At 36.6% G+C, this 17,927-nt stretch overlaps 1 protein-coding gene across 4 annotated transcripts in view; it reads left to right on the top strand.

The window, feature by feature from the left end:
- Positions 1–17,927, top strand: part of LOC132108020 (protein MTSS 2-like) — a 78,035-nt gene that overhangs the window by 42,228 nt on the left and 17,880 nt on the right. For all 4 annotated transcript variants that reach the window (XM_059514464.1, XM_059514473.1, XM_059514482.1 and 1 more), the window contains exons 4-6: positions 16,551–16,635; positions 17,262–17,353; positions 17,643–17,717. In XM_059514464.1, coding sequence (XP_059370447.1) covers positions 16,551–16,635; positions 17,262–17,353; positions 17,643–17,717 — 252 coding nt within the window. The remainder of the gene's footprint in view (positions 1–16,550; positions 16,636–17,261; positions 17,354–17,642; positions 17,718–17,927) is intronic.

Genomic DNA, 17,927 nt, shown 5'->3' with positions numbered 1-17,927 from the left:
GATTTTTTATTTTATTGTTTATTTATTTTTGTGGACCTGAGGACAAGAGATTTGAGATCATGAGGTCAGATAGTCCCATTTATTCTGTTTTCACTTTGTTTATCAGAAAAAAGTTTAAAGGACTTTGTGATTTTAAAAAAAGTTCTTAGTTTTAGTCAAATCTGATTTTAGTCAAAAATGTTTTGATTTTAGTCAAAAATGTTTAGTCTTTTTTTCTGTATGTTGAATTGTATTAAGTAGTTGTCTTAAACGTAAATACAACAAATACAGTTGTGTGTGTGTGTGTGTGTGTGTGTGTGAGTGAGCGAGAGAGAATATGAGACGTGTACTGATTGATGTATTTATAATTACACTGTCGTGGGAATTTTCTAAAGGAAATTAATTTTTCATGAAGACACTGACAATCTGGTTAGTGCAACATACGTCAGTATGTTTGTTTGCATGTGCTTAATATGCCACAGGGTTAGTAGTTATATCATCAGAGTCCGTTCCAGTGGGATTGTAGCAGGGCTAATAGTTAGTGGACATTACAGCACTGTTGAATGTGTGTGTGTGTGGGAATGTGATATGTCTGTGGATGCGTATGTAATCCTCTTTTTCAAAGTGACACACAGACCAAGTTTTAATGAGACCTGGCATGCCTCTGCTTATATGTCTGTGTTTGGGGCAAAGCTCAGCAGATGGTGCATAATCATTGCAGCCATCAGGTTTAGAAGCAGATGGCACATGAAAGATTCATGCATGCATAGCAATGTGCATTTACATATGCTTCTATACAATTCTGCACTGAATGTACAGAGCCGTAGACAGCTGCAGTGTTGTGTAGCATTATGTTAGGAGCTCCTCTGTGTGCTTTCATAGGTTGTTTGATTGTTCTACAGGTGAACTACATCATCTCAAATTTGTCTGAATTGCTCATGATGGACAGAATGATCCATAATAGATTTCTGTTATACCTAAGAGATTCAGTAGCCATGATGAAATGTATGATGATTTAGGACACAGAATATGTTTGAGAAAAATGAATGATAACCCATATGAACTGAAACTTATTAGTATAATCTTCAGAAACCGTTTGAATACTTCATGTGTGATTTATGCAAAGGTGGTTGCTTTCACCGTCACCCTCCCCCTGTCTGCCCTTTATTTGTCTGTTCATCATGTGTCTTTAGTTAATGGAAGAGTAAAACTGTTTTTGGCTTGTTTTTCTTCCTTCTCATAGCTGTTGTCCATATGTGCGGTCTGGAAGCTTCTGCCCAGGGAGTTCCAGTATATTTTGGGGAAAGCTTTCCATTAGCATACGATTCATCCTAACGGCAGTTGCTTGGCTGGTGTTTTCTACCCCAGAAATATGCGAATTGGATTGCTGCTTTTTAAGTCTTTCAGCTGAGCCGTAAATGCCAATTGATTGATCATGCTGGAACTAATGTAATGGTCCAACATGATCATAGGCATTGAAAAACAGTCCATTTCATACTGAAAAAAGACCCCCATAAAAGGTTTCACTTCACTGGTATAATGCATTTTGAACCTTTTAAATATTTAGAAGTGTTATTATTGCTATTGTTATTATTATTTTATTTTTTTATAAACTGGGGAAATTCTCATCAAGCACCCGTGTAATTGGGACTGGCGCAGGGATGTGGGATGCGTTCTCTCCCCACTGTTCTTCTCTTAGTTCACCAAAGACCGCTCCTCTAAAGACCCCTCTGTCCAGCTCCTGAAGTTCACAGATGACACCACTCTTATTGGCCTCATCCAGGACAGGCCTCATCCAGGACAGAGACGAGTCTGCTTACAGAAAGGCGGTTAAAAAGCTGGCTATCTGGTGCAGTTATAACAATCTAGAGCTGAACACGCTCAAAACAGTGGAAAACATCCCTGCACTCCCCCCACTCACCATCATGAACAGCACTGTGGCAGCAGTAGAGTCAATCTTGTTCCTGCGCACCACCATCTCTCAGGACCTGAAGTGGGAGTTCCACACAGACTCCTATGTCAAGAAGGTCCAACAGAGGCTGTACTTCCTTAACAATTTCTTCCCTCAAGCAGTCCATCTCAGTTAACTTGCCAATAAACATGTAAAACACAACACTATCTATACATTTATTTACTTAGCACACATACCTCTTTTATATTTCCTTGCATTTGTACATAATACAGCAGTACACAAGCTTCTGTCACCAAAACTAATTCATGTTATGTAATTATACCTTGCAATAAACTGCTTCTGTAAATTGGATGACAATTGAGATGTCAGTTTTTTGCTGGAGTTGACCATCCAGACCTTGACCCCTGGTTCATCCTCTCTTGCTCTGAAGAGTGTCTGTGGGCCGTCCTCTTTCCATCCTGTCAGGACTTGGCCTGGACAGGACACTTCCTTTTCTCTCGTTCTCATGCATACAACAACTTACACACCCTCTCCCAATCTCATCTCAGTGCCATTCCTCACTAATTATCTGTTCATCAGGAAGTGAACTGCTTAACATGAAACATCAATGGGACACATCCTTTTAACTGGTCATATTCTGTCCCCAGAGATTGGGAGAGATTTCTCTAGAGTGCTTTACATACATTATGAACAATTGCATCGGGAAGTTTCTAGAATGCTATCAACACAATAAAAATAGAAACTACATCATAACCCAGAGTCCATTTGTGGCTGTAGATGTTTCATGTGGTGATAACTTTAACTGTGGGTTCAAGCACATGCAAAGAAGTTTGATTTACTGAGAACCAAAGTTCAAATTTGGTGAACTGTGTGTGACCTGTGAATTCCTATTGTGTTTTGACCAACGTCTGACCAACATAGGATCTTATTGTTACTTTTTGGATCAGAACAAACAAACAATACTTTAATAGTTTGCATTGTTATGTAAGGTATACTGTATGGTATATTGAACATATTTCTAATTCTATTTTTATTTATTAAAATCAGAAGCCTCTCATCATATTCTGTTGCCCATATTCATAGCAGAGTCTGGAGTCAATTTACATGATATTAAAGTGTTAGTTCACCTAAAAATGAAAATTAGCCTGTAAATTACTCACCTTGAAGTCATCCTAGTTGTATGTGACTTTCTTCTTTCAGACGAATCTTTGATCTTTCAAGCTGTTTGATGCCACTCAGCGGGTGTTGCACTTCATCAGTCCATGAGAAGTTTAATAGAAAGCACATCCATTAAAAAAAGGGTCTCACACGGCTCCGGGGGGTGAACAAAGGCCTTCTGTAACAAATTGATGCGTTTTTGTTAGAAAAATATCCATATTCAAAATGTAATAATCACTTAAATCTAGCTTGCGCTTACTGTTGTAAAATGGAAGCAGTTCCGTGGTGGATGACGTATAAATATACTGGGGCACACCAGTGTTTCACTGGGGCTCATGTCTATATGGAAACTTTGATCTACCACTAAATAATTTCAAATTCTCCACATTAATGAAACATTATGCTCCCGTATTGCCGAACAGTATAGGAAGGGGTGAAGAAAAGAGAAAGTTTGGACTATGCTCTGTGGCAACAGCTCAAATGAGTGAGTGTTTGTTTTGTTTAGTGCTGGTGAGCTCATGTCCTCTGAGTGCTGTTTTTACCACCTACTGTACATGGATCCATTAGACATGAGGTCATCATGTTTCCTGAAATACTTTGGCAACTATCTGAAAGAGACGGGACAGAAAAAAGAAAGACTGAGCAAGATTGGGTGGATTGATCCAAGAGCAGATTGAAGAAAAGTTCAACTGTGAAAGGGTTACAACTATGCCAAATTGTAAGAGAAAAACAGAAATAGGCAGGGGTGAGGTTGTGCTTTTTAATTCTTGTTTGGCTTAAACTTCTAGGACATTTCCTTCCACACATTTTATATTTAATGAAAAAGACATCTGGTGTCGGCTGCGGCATTGGAGTATTTTTAGCCACAGTACTTTTCCTTTGCCAAGAACTTCCTTTTAAAGTAAACATTTCTTGCCCTCTGTCTGTTTCTTTCACCCTTCAGCCGCAGGAGGGCTGGGTAAGTGCTTGCTAATCAAACCCAGTCCCTGTCATGTCCTACAGCACAGCTGATTCTAATCATCCTCCATTACACCGCCATAGTTAACAGCTGCTCTGATTGTCCCACTGGCTTTTGTCTTGCACCTAGGGTCCCCAATCGCATGTTTTGGTTCACGTTAAAGCAGGTGATCACAGGCTTTGAAGTGCTCACCATAAACTAAGCCAACATTCCAGATTATCTTCATTACAGCATCGTTCATAATGCTGCTAGTCATGCTAATGAAAAGGTTCAAACATCACTCACCTTAAAACCAATCCAATAATGCCTTTAAACTGACTTAGTTCATGGATGCATTGATCGTTGCATTGAGTTTCCATTTGGAAAGCATCAAACTTAGTCTTATGATGGTTTAGAGTTAGAACATTGATAAGACGTGAGTGGAAGGTTAATGTGAGTTCTCCATGGAGTGTTAAAATGAACAATGTGCACATCAACCTTACTGATTAAATCCCTCACACTCATCTGTGCACCTGAGAAGTCTTCTTTGGTTTTGTTCATCTTTCAGGTCACTGAATAACGAGGTTGATCTTTTGAAAGTGGTCATTTAGGGATTTTTGGGGGCTTGGGATGATGGTGGTGGTTTGCATTGAGGTGCTTTGATATGAAGGGATTCTGCTGAATGAGGCTATTTCATGTCTAAAAACGGGCCTGGTCAGGGAGATCAGAAGGTTGCAAGAGGAGCACACTGGCCTGTTGTGTGGTAATGAATGACCAGAGGGCCTGGCTGATCTGGATCTATGCTTCTAACTTTGGTGTTGGAAAGTTTCATGTCTGGATAAGAATGGCACATGATTGGTGCTTTAGTGTCTCTGAGGGTTTATTGGCCTCAATCAGAAGGACATTGAGGCCTGCAGACCTACTTTCTTCTTCTCATAATTAGACGTTTTTTAACTGCTAATATGTGTTAATGGACAGTATATGGCTTGATAGAAGATTGGAACCACTTGGCTTCTCTGAACTGATCTCACTCTTAAGACATAGATTTCCTCCTGGGCCTGAAATAATATGGATTGTTGACATTTTTAGAATCACACTGACATTTGGGATTTTCAACTGAGTATATTCGTGCAAACAGCATTAGGATGATTAGGTTGTGTGTGTTAAATACACATACAGTACAGACCAAAAGTTTGGAAACATTACTATTTTTAATGTTTTTGAAAGAAGTTTCTTCTGCTCATCAAGCCTGCATTTATTTGATCAAAAATACAGAAAAAACAGTAATATTGTGAAATATTATTACAACTTAAAATAATAGTTTTCTATTTGAATACACTTTAACAAAATAATTTATTCCTGTGATGCAAAGCTGAATTTTCAGTATCATTACTCCAGCCTTCAGTGTCACATGTAACATCTAGTCTATCACATGATCATTTAGAAATCATTCTAATATTCTGATTTATTATGAGTGTTGGAAACAGTTCTGCTGTCTAATATATTTGATGAATAAAATGTTAAAAAGAACTGCATTTATTCAAAATAAAATAAAAAAATTCTAATAATATATATTCTAATAATATATTTTCTTTACTATCACTTTTTATCAATTTAACACATCCTTGCTGAATAAAAGTATTGATTTTATTTAAAAAAAAGAAAGAAAGAAAAAATTACTGACCCCAAATTACTGACCAGTAGTGTATATTGTTATTACAAAATATTTATATTTTAAAAACATAGCTTATTTTATTTATTTATTTTTTTACTTTTTATTCAGCAAAGTATCCTAAAAAGTATCACATGTTCTGAAAAAATATTAAGTAGCAGAACTATTTCCAACTTTGATAATGAATCATCATATTAGAATGATTTCTAAAGGATCATGTGATAATGATCCTAAAAATTCTGCTTTGCATCACAGAAATAAATGATAATTTAAAGTATAATAAATTTAAAAACAATTATTTTAAATTGTAATAATATATCACAATATTAAATTTTTTTTCTGTATTTTTGATCAAATAAATGCAGGCTTTATGAGCAGAAGAAACTTCTTTCAAAAACATTAAAAATAGTAATGTTTCCAAACTTTTGGTCTGTACTGTACGTTATGCAAATAAAAGGAGATTTGTGCAAGGGGCACATGAATTGAGCACTATAGACTTGATAATCAAAACCAAACAGATGCTGTTTTATCAGAATATCTTACTTATTAGCTGTAAAGGCACTATTATGAAAAAGGGAGTGGGGAGCAGCAGCTCATTGGCATTTAAATATACATGCACGAAAACATAGGTTTCTGCTTCATTTTTAAAATAGGTATATTCAAAATAATATAATAAATGATCTGTGGGGTATTTTGAGCTGAAACTTCACAGATACATTCTGGGGACACCTGAGACTTGTATTACATATTGTAGGAAGGGGCATAATAGGTCACCTTTAAATAATGTCCAGGCTAATCCATGCTTTGTAATGGGATTGGATGCTAGCCCAAAATTAGAAATCCAAATAATTGCACCCATCCATTATAAAATAAGTCCACACGGCTCCTGGGGGTGAATAAAGACCTTGTGTATGTAGCACCATAAGACAATATCCATAAATATCCATATTTTACAACTTTATTAACCTTAATCTCTAGCTTCTGCTAACTGTTGTAGGCATATACACGAGAGAGTGTCATCCATATTTATATTAGGATTATGATGAACAGCAAGTTAAAAAGAACAGATTTTATTTTATTCATAATAAAATTATTTTAAAACATAAAAAATGTATTTATTGTAACTTTTGATCAATGTAAGGTATCCCAAACTTTTGAACACTAATAAAGATAATTTCAAATTAAACAGTAGTTTGTATGACCCTAGTGTGAATTTAATTCCTCATTTTAAGCAAGCTCTTATAAATAGCTGTTGCAGACTTACACTCACTGTATCAGTGTTTTTTGAGGATGTTTGTGAGCTCTTCCAGATGTTTCAGATGTTGTTCTCAAGCCAATAAAAGATCAGGGCAGTGTCATCCAGAGAGACAGCCTATCTACATGTCCCTGCATGTCAGTCCACTGTCTGCATATAATAATATTGTATGCGGACAGGAACATGCAAACTATTTAATATTTCCAATAATAATATTACAAGTGAAAGAGTGGTGTTGATCATGACATCAGGTATGGTTCACCACTGTAGTCAGCCCCGTTACTGTAATGCAAAGTGACACACACACACACACACACACACACACACACACACACACACACACACACACACACACACACACACAGACAGACACAGACTGACTCACTGACTCTGTGCTCATCTGACCTTACAAGTCACTCTCCAGGAAGACAATGGCCAATGCGCTGTCATGCATTATATGAATACATGTTTTTTTATGTGCAAGAATAAAATATATAGTATGTCACAGACTTACACATTAATTAGTATTATAAGTATAAGGGTGTCTGTATCCTTAGGGGTAGAAATATAATTATAATATAACTGCAATGTATAAAAATAATATATTGTACTTGACAGTAGTAAAATAACATTTAAGTCTTAATTTCTTTACTTGCAGTAGATAAACCTGTTACGGTTGGAGACCCAGGGAAACACAGGAAACAAGAGATCCAATTGCAGCATGGGTTTTAATGGGTAATCCAAATCGTTATCAACAAGCAGGGGTCAAAACCATAAATCCATCCAACAAATAAACAAACAGGAAAGGAACAGGGATGGGAACAGGAACTCGGAAAGCGAGGAAACTGGGTGACGGAATGAAAGGACTCCTTGCAGACAAACAGAAAAGGACTGGTTAATATAGGGAGGATAATGACTAACAAGTGAAGACACCGGAGTGCAATTACTGTGATGAAGGGACAAGGCTTTGTGGGAATTGTAGTGCCTATGGTGAGGTGCCTATGGGGAAGTGAGACCACTAGTGGAGACTCAGGGAAACAGAGACCAGACAGCGTGACAAAACCATATCTGCAGGGAGACCTTTACGTTTCTTAGACAATAGGTATACTTACAACAATACGAATCCACTGAAATGCTATAAACATTTTTCCACAAAATTAAGCAACTATAAACTGCATATTTAAATAAATCTATTAATTTATTGATGAGCAAGGACAAAATCTATAGGCAACAGTACAAACAACTGGCACAGTACATGTGTACATGAGTGAGAAAAAGTGCAGAAAAGAATGACAAATCAAGAGTCAGCAGCTTATACAGTTAAATAAAGTTGCTTTTTAAAAGTTTAATCAACACTGTTGAATATTAAATAACTTTTCTAAATTTGACCAGTTATTTAATTTATGAAAATAGTTTCATTATGCCCAAAGCCTAAGGCTTGGAGTGCCGCCAAGAAACTCACTGACTAAAAGCCTGTAGAAAACATTGATAGTCAGGAGTAAAATGTTTATTATAGCAAATCGACGTGATGAAAGTGTTTTTAATCACTCCTCTCAAGAGCCAGTCCTTCTTTTTCAGTTCCTGCCAGTTCACTAGAATCCAGTCACAGTGATTTTGGTGTGAAAAAAAACAACAAAAAAAACAACAAAAAAAAAAAAACCTTGTCTCTGCAGTAAAATTCAAAGTTCGTTCTCCTCTCTGCTTCAATTCATTTATTTCTATTTTCCACACATATTCCTTTCATGAGCACCGCAAACTAGGGCTGGGTGATATATCTAATGATATGATCATGCGCATCTAGTCAGTAAATCTGGTTCTGTGATTACCGCTAAATAGCCATCACCTGCTTTCAAATGGAGCGGCATTTAATAGACAGAGCCATAGATCACTGACAAACTACGCAATATCGCATTCATTATCGCATATGAATCACCTTCGATAATGAATGTGATATTGCATCTCCCTTTTATTTATTTGATGAAATCCATGCAGTGCCAGGTCTGACGCAGATTTTGGTGTCAATAATTGTCAGTGATTCTCTATGCTGCACTTTCTGAGCATCTAAGTCTAATCAGAAGCAGTTTTTGGGGGGCAGAAGCTCTGAGGTACAGATGCATGCTGAGAGGGGAATCGAGGCTTGCATGAATTATGCTATTTCATGTACTGCTGCAGTCAGCGTTTGTTGTCTCAGTCTTTCTCTTTCTTCCTGTTAGCTCTGCTTTGCCTGCAGCCTGCACACATAAACAGCACAGTACTGTTCATTAACTGTATATAGTGTGTTTATGTTTCTTTTACAACAACCACACATCTGTCCAAGACCATACAGAGATATAGAAATAATATTTAGTCCCTTTATAGCTGTTCTTGTTTAATGCATAAATCTAACCCGATTAATGGAGATTTATGCTTTAAGTTGCAATGTAACAGAAGTAGTGACGGATCATTTATTCTGTATTGTGACATGTATCTGAGTTAAACTGATGAGAGGAGACATGGTTCTGTCTGTTGGTTGCTGATGGAGGCAGATCTGACTGCAAGCTTGAGGTAGACTGTAAGAAAGGTACAGGGTTTAAGCAGACTAAATGATTGGAGCGAGCCAAAAATGAAGTCTGGCGTAACCAAAGAGAAGTTGGTTCCACCAATTGTGGTATTTAATTAAAAACTGAGGTAAAAAACGGAACATATACATGGATGAATTGTTGGCAATAAGATCAGTAACATGCCTGTGGAACATAAATAGGGTGGATTTCCATTTCATGCCAACTTTAAAGTAATTTAGTAAGAAAAAGTAAACTTAATTCAATAAAGATTTATGATATGCTGCTTCTCATATTGTAATTTCTTGATTTGAGGATATCAAGATACTTTTTTAAAGGAAAGGATGAAAATGGAGTTTTGAAGTGATTATAACATGTTTCAAGGCTTTATCCTGTCTTCAGTCATCCCTTGACACACTGGGCCTCCTGAAATTAATCTTTTGTCCTTCGACTGGTTTTGGCAAGGAAATGAATTTGCCTTGGTTATGGGCTAAAAACAAATTTATGATCAATGGGATGAACTGCACTGAGGCATCAAACGTATGACATCTCTACATGCCTGTTATGTTATATTATATTATACATTTTTGAGAATTAGAATATTTTTGTGTTTTATGTATTAGATTTTCTTGTATTAATCAGTGCTTTAAGTGGCCCAAAAGAGGTGCCGGTACTCTATTATAGCCTATATATATAGGTAACAACAACTATATTGAAGGGGTTTTATATACAGCAGTCAACAGACGACCTTATAAAAAATAATAAATCCTTTTATTAGTTTGTGGATTTGCTTGAGCTAGAAAGAGCTACTGAACATAAATAAAATGTGCAAAAGGATTTTGAAAAAGGGGGGTAAGGGGGGTGTCTGCGGTCTTGGGGGGCTTATGATATTAGACTTCGTAGCCTATAATAAAAGATAATGAATTTCAAACCTTAACTAAACACATTTTTATTCAAAGATCAACCGTCTTTCATTACTCTTTAGTCTGCCACAAGAAACAACAATATTAAAATCATGAACTCAAAAAAATGACTGTTGTAACAGTGCATATATCAGACCTTTCTGTAACGCTAATGAGCTTAAACGTATTTTTTGTACACAGTGCCGCGAACTGTCAATCACTCCTGTATGCGTGCATCACTGTCGTCCTCGCAGCTGCAGCAACTTGCGCTCTCTTCATCAAGCTTTAAAACAAAAAGGGGACAAAAAGGTCATATTGTCTTTGTGCTTATAGATTAATTAGATAAATGAATATCTAAATTCGTGCCTAGCTGCCTACGGTATTTTTTTAGAACTTAGAAAAAAGATGCTGCAGCCAATGAGCAGCTGGCGAGGGCTGGTTGCAGGACGACTCAACCTCCGCAGACAGTTTTTAATGTTTATCAGACAATAACTACTCAAGATTTTGCTTTAGTATAATTTTCGGGACAATTAGGGCCAGATTCGGGATTCGGGACAACAGTTTAGATTTCCGGACTGTCTTCTGGTCATCCTTCCTGAAAGAGCTACTGCATTACGTCATTAGCTTGCGTTTGACCTGCAGCGGTATCATTCAGGCTTGGAGGGGTGTCAACCAGCGAGTCATCTGATTCTGACCGTGTTCTAATAGTACTCAGAGTCTGAAGCCAGGAGAGCATATTAAGTGTTGTTCACTGCATTTGAATTATTAACGAGCCGAGTGTGCGCGCTTTACACATCCTCTCCGACCACATTGAGTTGTTACTGACAGCGGCAAAAGCGACGCATGCGCTGTTCACTTGTAAAACTCAAGGGTGTATGGGTAATGTAGTCTCTGCTCTCGGTGGGACGAATTAGGAAGCGTGCATTGTGAAGGGCACTCTGAAAAGAGGCAGCACAAGCAAAAGATTAAAACCTCTATTAAAACAGATGTCCAAATGAGCGTACCGGTACGCTAAAAGCACGTTCTGGGCACACGGAGAGGTGGCGTTACGCTCAAGAGCTATATTTGGAAGTAGCGGTACTGAGTACCGGTGCGTACCAGCCCACTTAAAGCACTGGTAGTAATTGTGTAATCAGGGCACTCTAGATGTCCACAAATGCCTGTTGCAAAGAGACACAGACCATCCTGGGAACTAGGCCACCTTGTGTGGTTTACACGACTGGGACTTATATTCATACTGTGCAAACAAGCAAACTAGAACCCACTACACCCCATTTGACCCTTGGGACCCAGTTCTTCATAATCTCTAGTTCTTAATTGTTGCCTGTATTTAAAACATGCAATCACTGTGACACTTCTGTGCTCAGTGTGCAGCATTAATAGAAGCCCTGTTCAGTAATTGTTTTGTATATGTGAGTATGTTTGTTTGTGTAAGGGCAAGTTTGCATTATATGAATGGTGCAGAGAGAAGAAAGGGGGCGGGCACAGATCCTTCAGCGGATTTCTTGTCTCCTGTTGCTATGGCAAAGCATGAGCTAGAAGGGCATGAAGCCATAGGAGCAAAGCAGAGGAAACACTTGTGTATGATTCAGGGAGAGTGGAAATGATGATAACACCATTACCTTACTGAGGTAGTTCATGAATAATTCACTTAATGTGAAGGAAGTAAATCAACTCTGTTCTTCCTCACATTTTTTAACTTTATTTTATTTATTCGTTATTTATTTTTGATGCTGCATGCGTATGGAAATGTAATGAAATGTTTTTTTTTTTTTTGTGGGTCTATTCATATATGGGAAAGACAGCTCAGTGATTGTTGACCTGTTCAGACAGCTCTGTTCTTTGTTTAAACATGAGTGTACGGATGTGGCTCCAGCCAGAGAGGTGAATTATGATCTATATTTATACTTCTGTACTATTGGAGACCATATTACCACAAATGATATTCTAGTAAAGTGTCAGTATGAAGTGAACATGATTTACAGTAGAATTCTGTCATTACGGTCAGAATCCCAATGTTACTGTATGTTGTTTTGATTGGGATACACGTATAAAGCACCTGTATCAATATCAGTAGTCATTTATTAGCAGGAAAAAGTGTGCATCAGAGGATGTAAGGTCTGGTGAAATGAGGGCAGGAATGTTGTGGAGGTGGAGGCTGGTGTGTGTGAGGTTTGAGGCCTTGCAGGCTGAAGCTTCTGACTGACTTTCATGTTCAGCAGCTCAACGGGGAGTCATGAGGCAGCATGTGCCACACATCATCAGGTCTCGTGACGGAGAAACAAAAGGGATGTCTGAATTACTTCTAATGGATCGTGAAGGGTTCGGCGAGTAGTGAAGACATTGAAAGGAAGAGAAACGGCTGGGGAGGGAAAGAACAATACAGGTGGAAAAAAAATATAATAAAATCACTTTTAATGCATAATCTAATGTTTATTTTAATTTTTTTTCTGTGGTGGAAAATGTACAGCTGGTATTTCATTACATAATATTTAATGCCAGTACATTTGAAAACAAATTGTTTTAATTCTTAGTTTTTGGTCACACTTCATTTTGACTAACTATTAACTATATATTGTGTCTTAATAAACTCCTAATTTGCTGGTTATTAATAGTTAGTAATGTAGTTGTTAAGTTTAGTTATGGGGTGGATTAAGGGATCTAAATATGATCATGCAGAGCAAGGCATTAATATGTGCTTTATAAGTACTAATAAAGAGCCAATATGTTAGTAATATGCATGCTAGTCAATAGAGATAAATTGGTCCTTAAAATAAAGGGATACTTTGTAATTTTTTATTTTTCATTTATTTGAAACCAGGGCTCCGAACCGGTTCAAAGAACGAAAACAAAAACCGGAAACGAACGAAATTTGACAGGAACAGAACCAGAAACAGAAACAAAATCAAATTTAATAGTTCCGAACAGAATCGAAAATTTGAAATGGCCGATAACCGGTTAATAACGTTATTTTATCATGCCATTTAATATTTGAAATTTGCTGTCAACCAATCATGAATTCCAGCAGTACAGCATATGCAAATGTGACGCTGAAGCCAGTGAGTGAAATGTCTTGACCAATTAATAATCAGTTAAACGGTTTAAAAAGTCATTTATTTATTTTCAGTAAATTACTACGCATATATATATATATATATATATATATATATATATATATGTATAATATAAAATAACGCTATACTTTGTTATTATATTATTATTATTAGGCAAATAATATTGTTTTTTTAAAAATAACGTTATTAACCGGTATTTCTTCCACCCGAACTGGTTTTGGAACAGTAATAATATCAGAGGAACGCAGAACAGAAACGTTAAAATATCGATTCTGCTCGGAGTGAACCGATTGAATTTTTTTTTCGTTTTCAAGCCCTGTTTGAAACAAAAGTAGTATAAATAGTTTAATATCATCAGATACTGGCCAAAATATGAAAACAATTATCAGTTAATATATATTTGCCAGAATTTTTATATTTAATTTGATACTACTAATTTCGACTTGAGAAAATAAATTTAAGTTTTGGCAAATCTGTATGAATTTATGTATGATATTTTATTTTATTTTATTTTATTTTTTCGGTCACTTTTCATTAATTTAATGCATCCTTCCTGAAAATTAGTTTCTAATTTCTAAAAAAATCGTATAGACCCCAAACATTTGAATGGTAGTGTACAGTATATACAGTTTGGACAGATACCAATAAACAACAACAATAACAACAATAAAGTAATAATGTAAAGTAACATCGACATAGCTTAGTGGTCTTGATATATTATGCATACCTAGTAATGAGATTTTAAATTTATATTAATTTGATATATTCATTGTATTTATGGTCTTTGCTAAACTTTGTTTGGGCACTGAGAAATTGTTTAGACAAATACAGACATTATTGTGGAAGATGGTAAATTCATCCACTCTTTTCATCATTTCTTGTGCTTGTCAACTTGCGCTCTTTCCACTCATCTTTTCTCAGAATAGTCTTTTTGACATTGTGGTGACTAAATGGCATGAAAAAAAAACAATCAGTATGTGTGGGCTATAGTGGGGCAGTGCGGGTCTTGGCGATGAGGCCAACAGTAAATACAGTCTGCTGTAACAGATGGAGGCGACAGCACTCTGAATACTGCCACTCTGTACAGATTACGGCGGTGACACCTTCCATGTTTTGATGTACATTTAAATGAAATAGACTAATGTAAATTTGATGAAAATTAGATAAATTAGATTGGATGTAGGCAGATCTCAATGTACGTTTGCAGACGATAGAGAATAGAGAAGTTCAACATCTGTGTGGCATTGAGGATTGAGTTAGGACATTTTGATGAATAATTTATAGTAAAAAAAGTCTCATGTCTGATGTCTCACTAAAGGATGTTTCAATTCTTAAGCAATTAAAAATATGTGAAGAAGACTTCACATGCTCCTTTTCCGTTCTCATACTTTCTCTTTCCAAGTTTTTGTCTTTTGTAATTTTCTTGCATTATTATATGGTACAGTGGCACTTTGTCATTAGACACTATCATCTCACTCTGCTCTGTGTCTTTGTGGGATAGATGGATTAATGAATGGTTGCTGGGCAGAACAGGAGGCATGAGGCAGGAATGTGTTAATTATGAATGGAACTTCTCTTGTGGCTTACTGGAATCTCATTGGGGAAACACTGTGTTTGTATGCATGTGTGCGCTTCTGAGTGTGTGTGTTGGCATGCATGCATGGTTAACTCATTGCGCTCAGAGCGGCCATGCAGAAAATCTGTGTTCGTGAACACATTACGGTTTTCACAAAATGGCAATGGATAATAGACACATCAAAAGCATGTCAATGATATATGTTTATTCTATATATGTAGCCTACTATATGCATCGATATATTTGATTAATTGTGATTAATGTCTTTTGGTTTTAACAGTTACAATTATATGCACATTAACATAATTTGTATATTTATACAATGTATTGTGATTGTGTGCAAATCATTCAGTGCTAACTAGCTGACAAAAGCTAAAGCTGCATAGGAAAGAAGAATCAGAAAATCACAAATCTCATAAATCTCAGTTGTTCCCCATAGACAGCAATGAGATAAAATGGAGAAGAAATAAAGAGTTCAGATGCAAAATCCTCTAGGTGCCGTCAGAAATGTTCTTCTAAAATTAGCATTTTTTTGATCAGGCTCCTATATTTATGTTCAGTTATTTCACTTTAATGGCAATGTGTAGTTCCTTTTATATGCCATTAAAGTGAAATAACTCAAATTTCAGATGGCACTTTTGCATTTGGTATTAATATTGAATGGATTTGTATAATCCTCTACTCTCACTTGTGTAAATTGGACTCTTGAGATATGAAAGAGCAATGAAAGTAATAAAAGTACTTAAAATTACCTTTGGGTGTTATATGCAACATAAATACGGGCTGAAGGGATTATACAGGATAAATACCAGTAAATATATACGGTATGTCTATATCATTTTCCATACATGGTAAAAATTGTTTGGTCTTCAACCCAATGTTTAAGGCACATTACCTTTTGAGGGTCAGTGCTGAATTTTTTTTTCTTTTGACATGGGCCTAGGCCAACTCTGTAAGGCTTTAGTTTGCCAGTCCAATTTTCACAGTCATATGAGATACACAGTAATTTTAAATGGTAAATAATAATTTGTTTCTTATATTGAAGGTCTTGGTACAGTTAAATCTGAAGAACTGCTGCGGTTACACTTACAGACTTCTCAGTTCAACAGTTCAGTTCAGTTTGACATGTTTAAACACTTCGGTGAAATAATAGCTGTCCAGGCCACCTTCTTTGGAAGAAAGCACACTGCCTCTCATAAATACTGGGGTCAGGATTTTCCAAACGTTTTTTCCAACCTGCTACTAAAAATAGTCTTATTTACACTGTGGGTTACACGCACACTTTAGGGAGTCTTTCAAATTTAACCACTTTATTTGAACTGCGGCAAGTACAAATTACTGATCCATGTTAATAATAAATATTTGAATGACTTGAGGTTGCACACTCGATGGTCTTTAAAACTCTAGTGATTAAAATGCAGCTTACAACATTCTGGAGTGCAGTGGTTGTTTTCACCATACTGGTTTTGGCAATTGAACTGTAAGTGTTTCCTTTGTGTAATTTCAATGATGTTCTGACAGTTTTTTTGCCATTTGTGTCTCCTGTAGGTGCCACCAGAGACATCGGATCAGCTCTGACCCGCATGTGTATGAGGCATCGCAGCATTGAGGCTAAACTACGCCATTTTACAAAGTACGACTATACTTCTCCTGTCACCTGCTTCCTGTGTGTCATAGTTTAAAAGCCTATATATATAACACAAATACATGTATGCATATGATTATACACAACACAAGAACATAACAGAGCACAAACAAGAGCAAAGCATTAGTGCTATGAATTTGATACATAACTTACAGGGGTGTGTCTATTATAGAGTTGTGCCTATTAGGCAACATTGTTACATGTCTCTCTGGAATGCTTGATTCTGATTGGTTGATTTTGGCATTCTGTGGTCACTTTTTTATTTTTCTTATTTGTTTGATACTCAGCTCTGGCATGTGCTCAGATGTGAACATCACAACACACGATAATCAAAGACTCACTCTCAAAGTCTGATGACACTGGCAAGACAAGAGAACACAACAATACACACACTTTTCACACTTCATTAAAGGACATCTGCTGATAGCTCACTTCAACAGTCTAATGAAAGGATGCCTCAGACTCTAAGCCACACTGTAAACCAAAGCCTTCATTTCTTGTGCTCTGAACCCCCACAGGGTTGATGATACTGTATTTCCTTGTGAATGTTCATATTGGTCTGTGATTGGATGAGAACCTCTGACTCCTCATGATCCTCTTTTGGCTGCTCTCAGTGCTTTGATGGAGAGCCTGATCACTCCTCTACAGGACCGTATAGAAGACTGGAAGAAGACTGCCAATCAGCTGGACAAGGACCATGCCAAAGGTGACTTAGCACCTTTAAGTCCATATACACACTATGTCAGTCCTTTACAAAGTAGACAGCATACAAATTTTTTGTTACTTTTTTTTATTTTTATAGTACATGTACTTCAAGTGTACTTACCCAAGAAAGCACTGGTTAGTATGCGGTAGCTACATGGGTGGTTATGGTTAGGTTTAGGGGTAGGTTCAGTGTTAGTACCTACAGTACCGGTAGTTGTTATCCAGCTATTGCAGGAAAACAGGACTGTAAAATATAAAAAGTGATACCACATTTCGTTTTTTTTTTACAGAGTACAAACGGTCTCGTCATGAAATAAAGAAGAAATCTTCAGACACCATGAAATTACAGAAGAAAGCCAGGAAAGGTAACACCTTTTTCACAATATTATTAAGACATGCTAAGCATGACAACAAATTTGGGCTATTTATTCTGCGAAATAAGATCACAAGCAACACATATACTAGCATACAAGTGTTTTAATGTCAGTGAAAGTAATGGAGAAATATTACATAACACTGGTCTATTACAAAGCAGAAATGTTTTGGGAATAAGTCAAGGACATTTCCTCAAGGTC

Source organism: Carassius carassius, chromosome 2, assembly GCF_963082965.1.
Source record: "Carassius carassius chromosome 2, fCarCar2.1, whole genome shotgun sequence".
Taxonomy (NCBI): Eukaryota; Metazoa; Chordata; class Actinopteri; order Cypriniformes; family Cyprinidae; genus Carassius; species Carassius carassius.
This window is presented reverse-complemented; position numbering and strand designations above follow the sequence as displayed.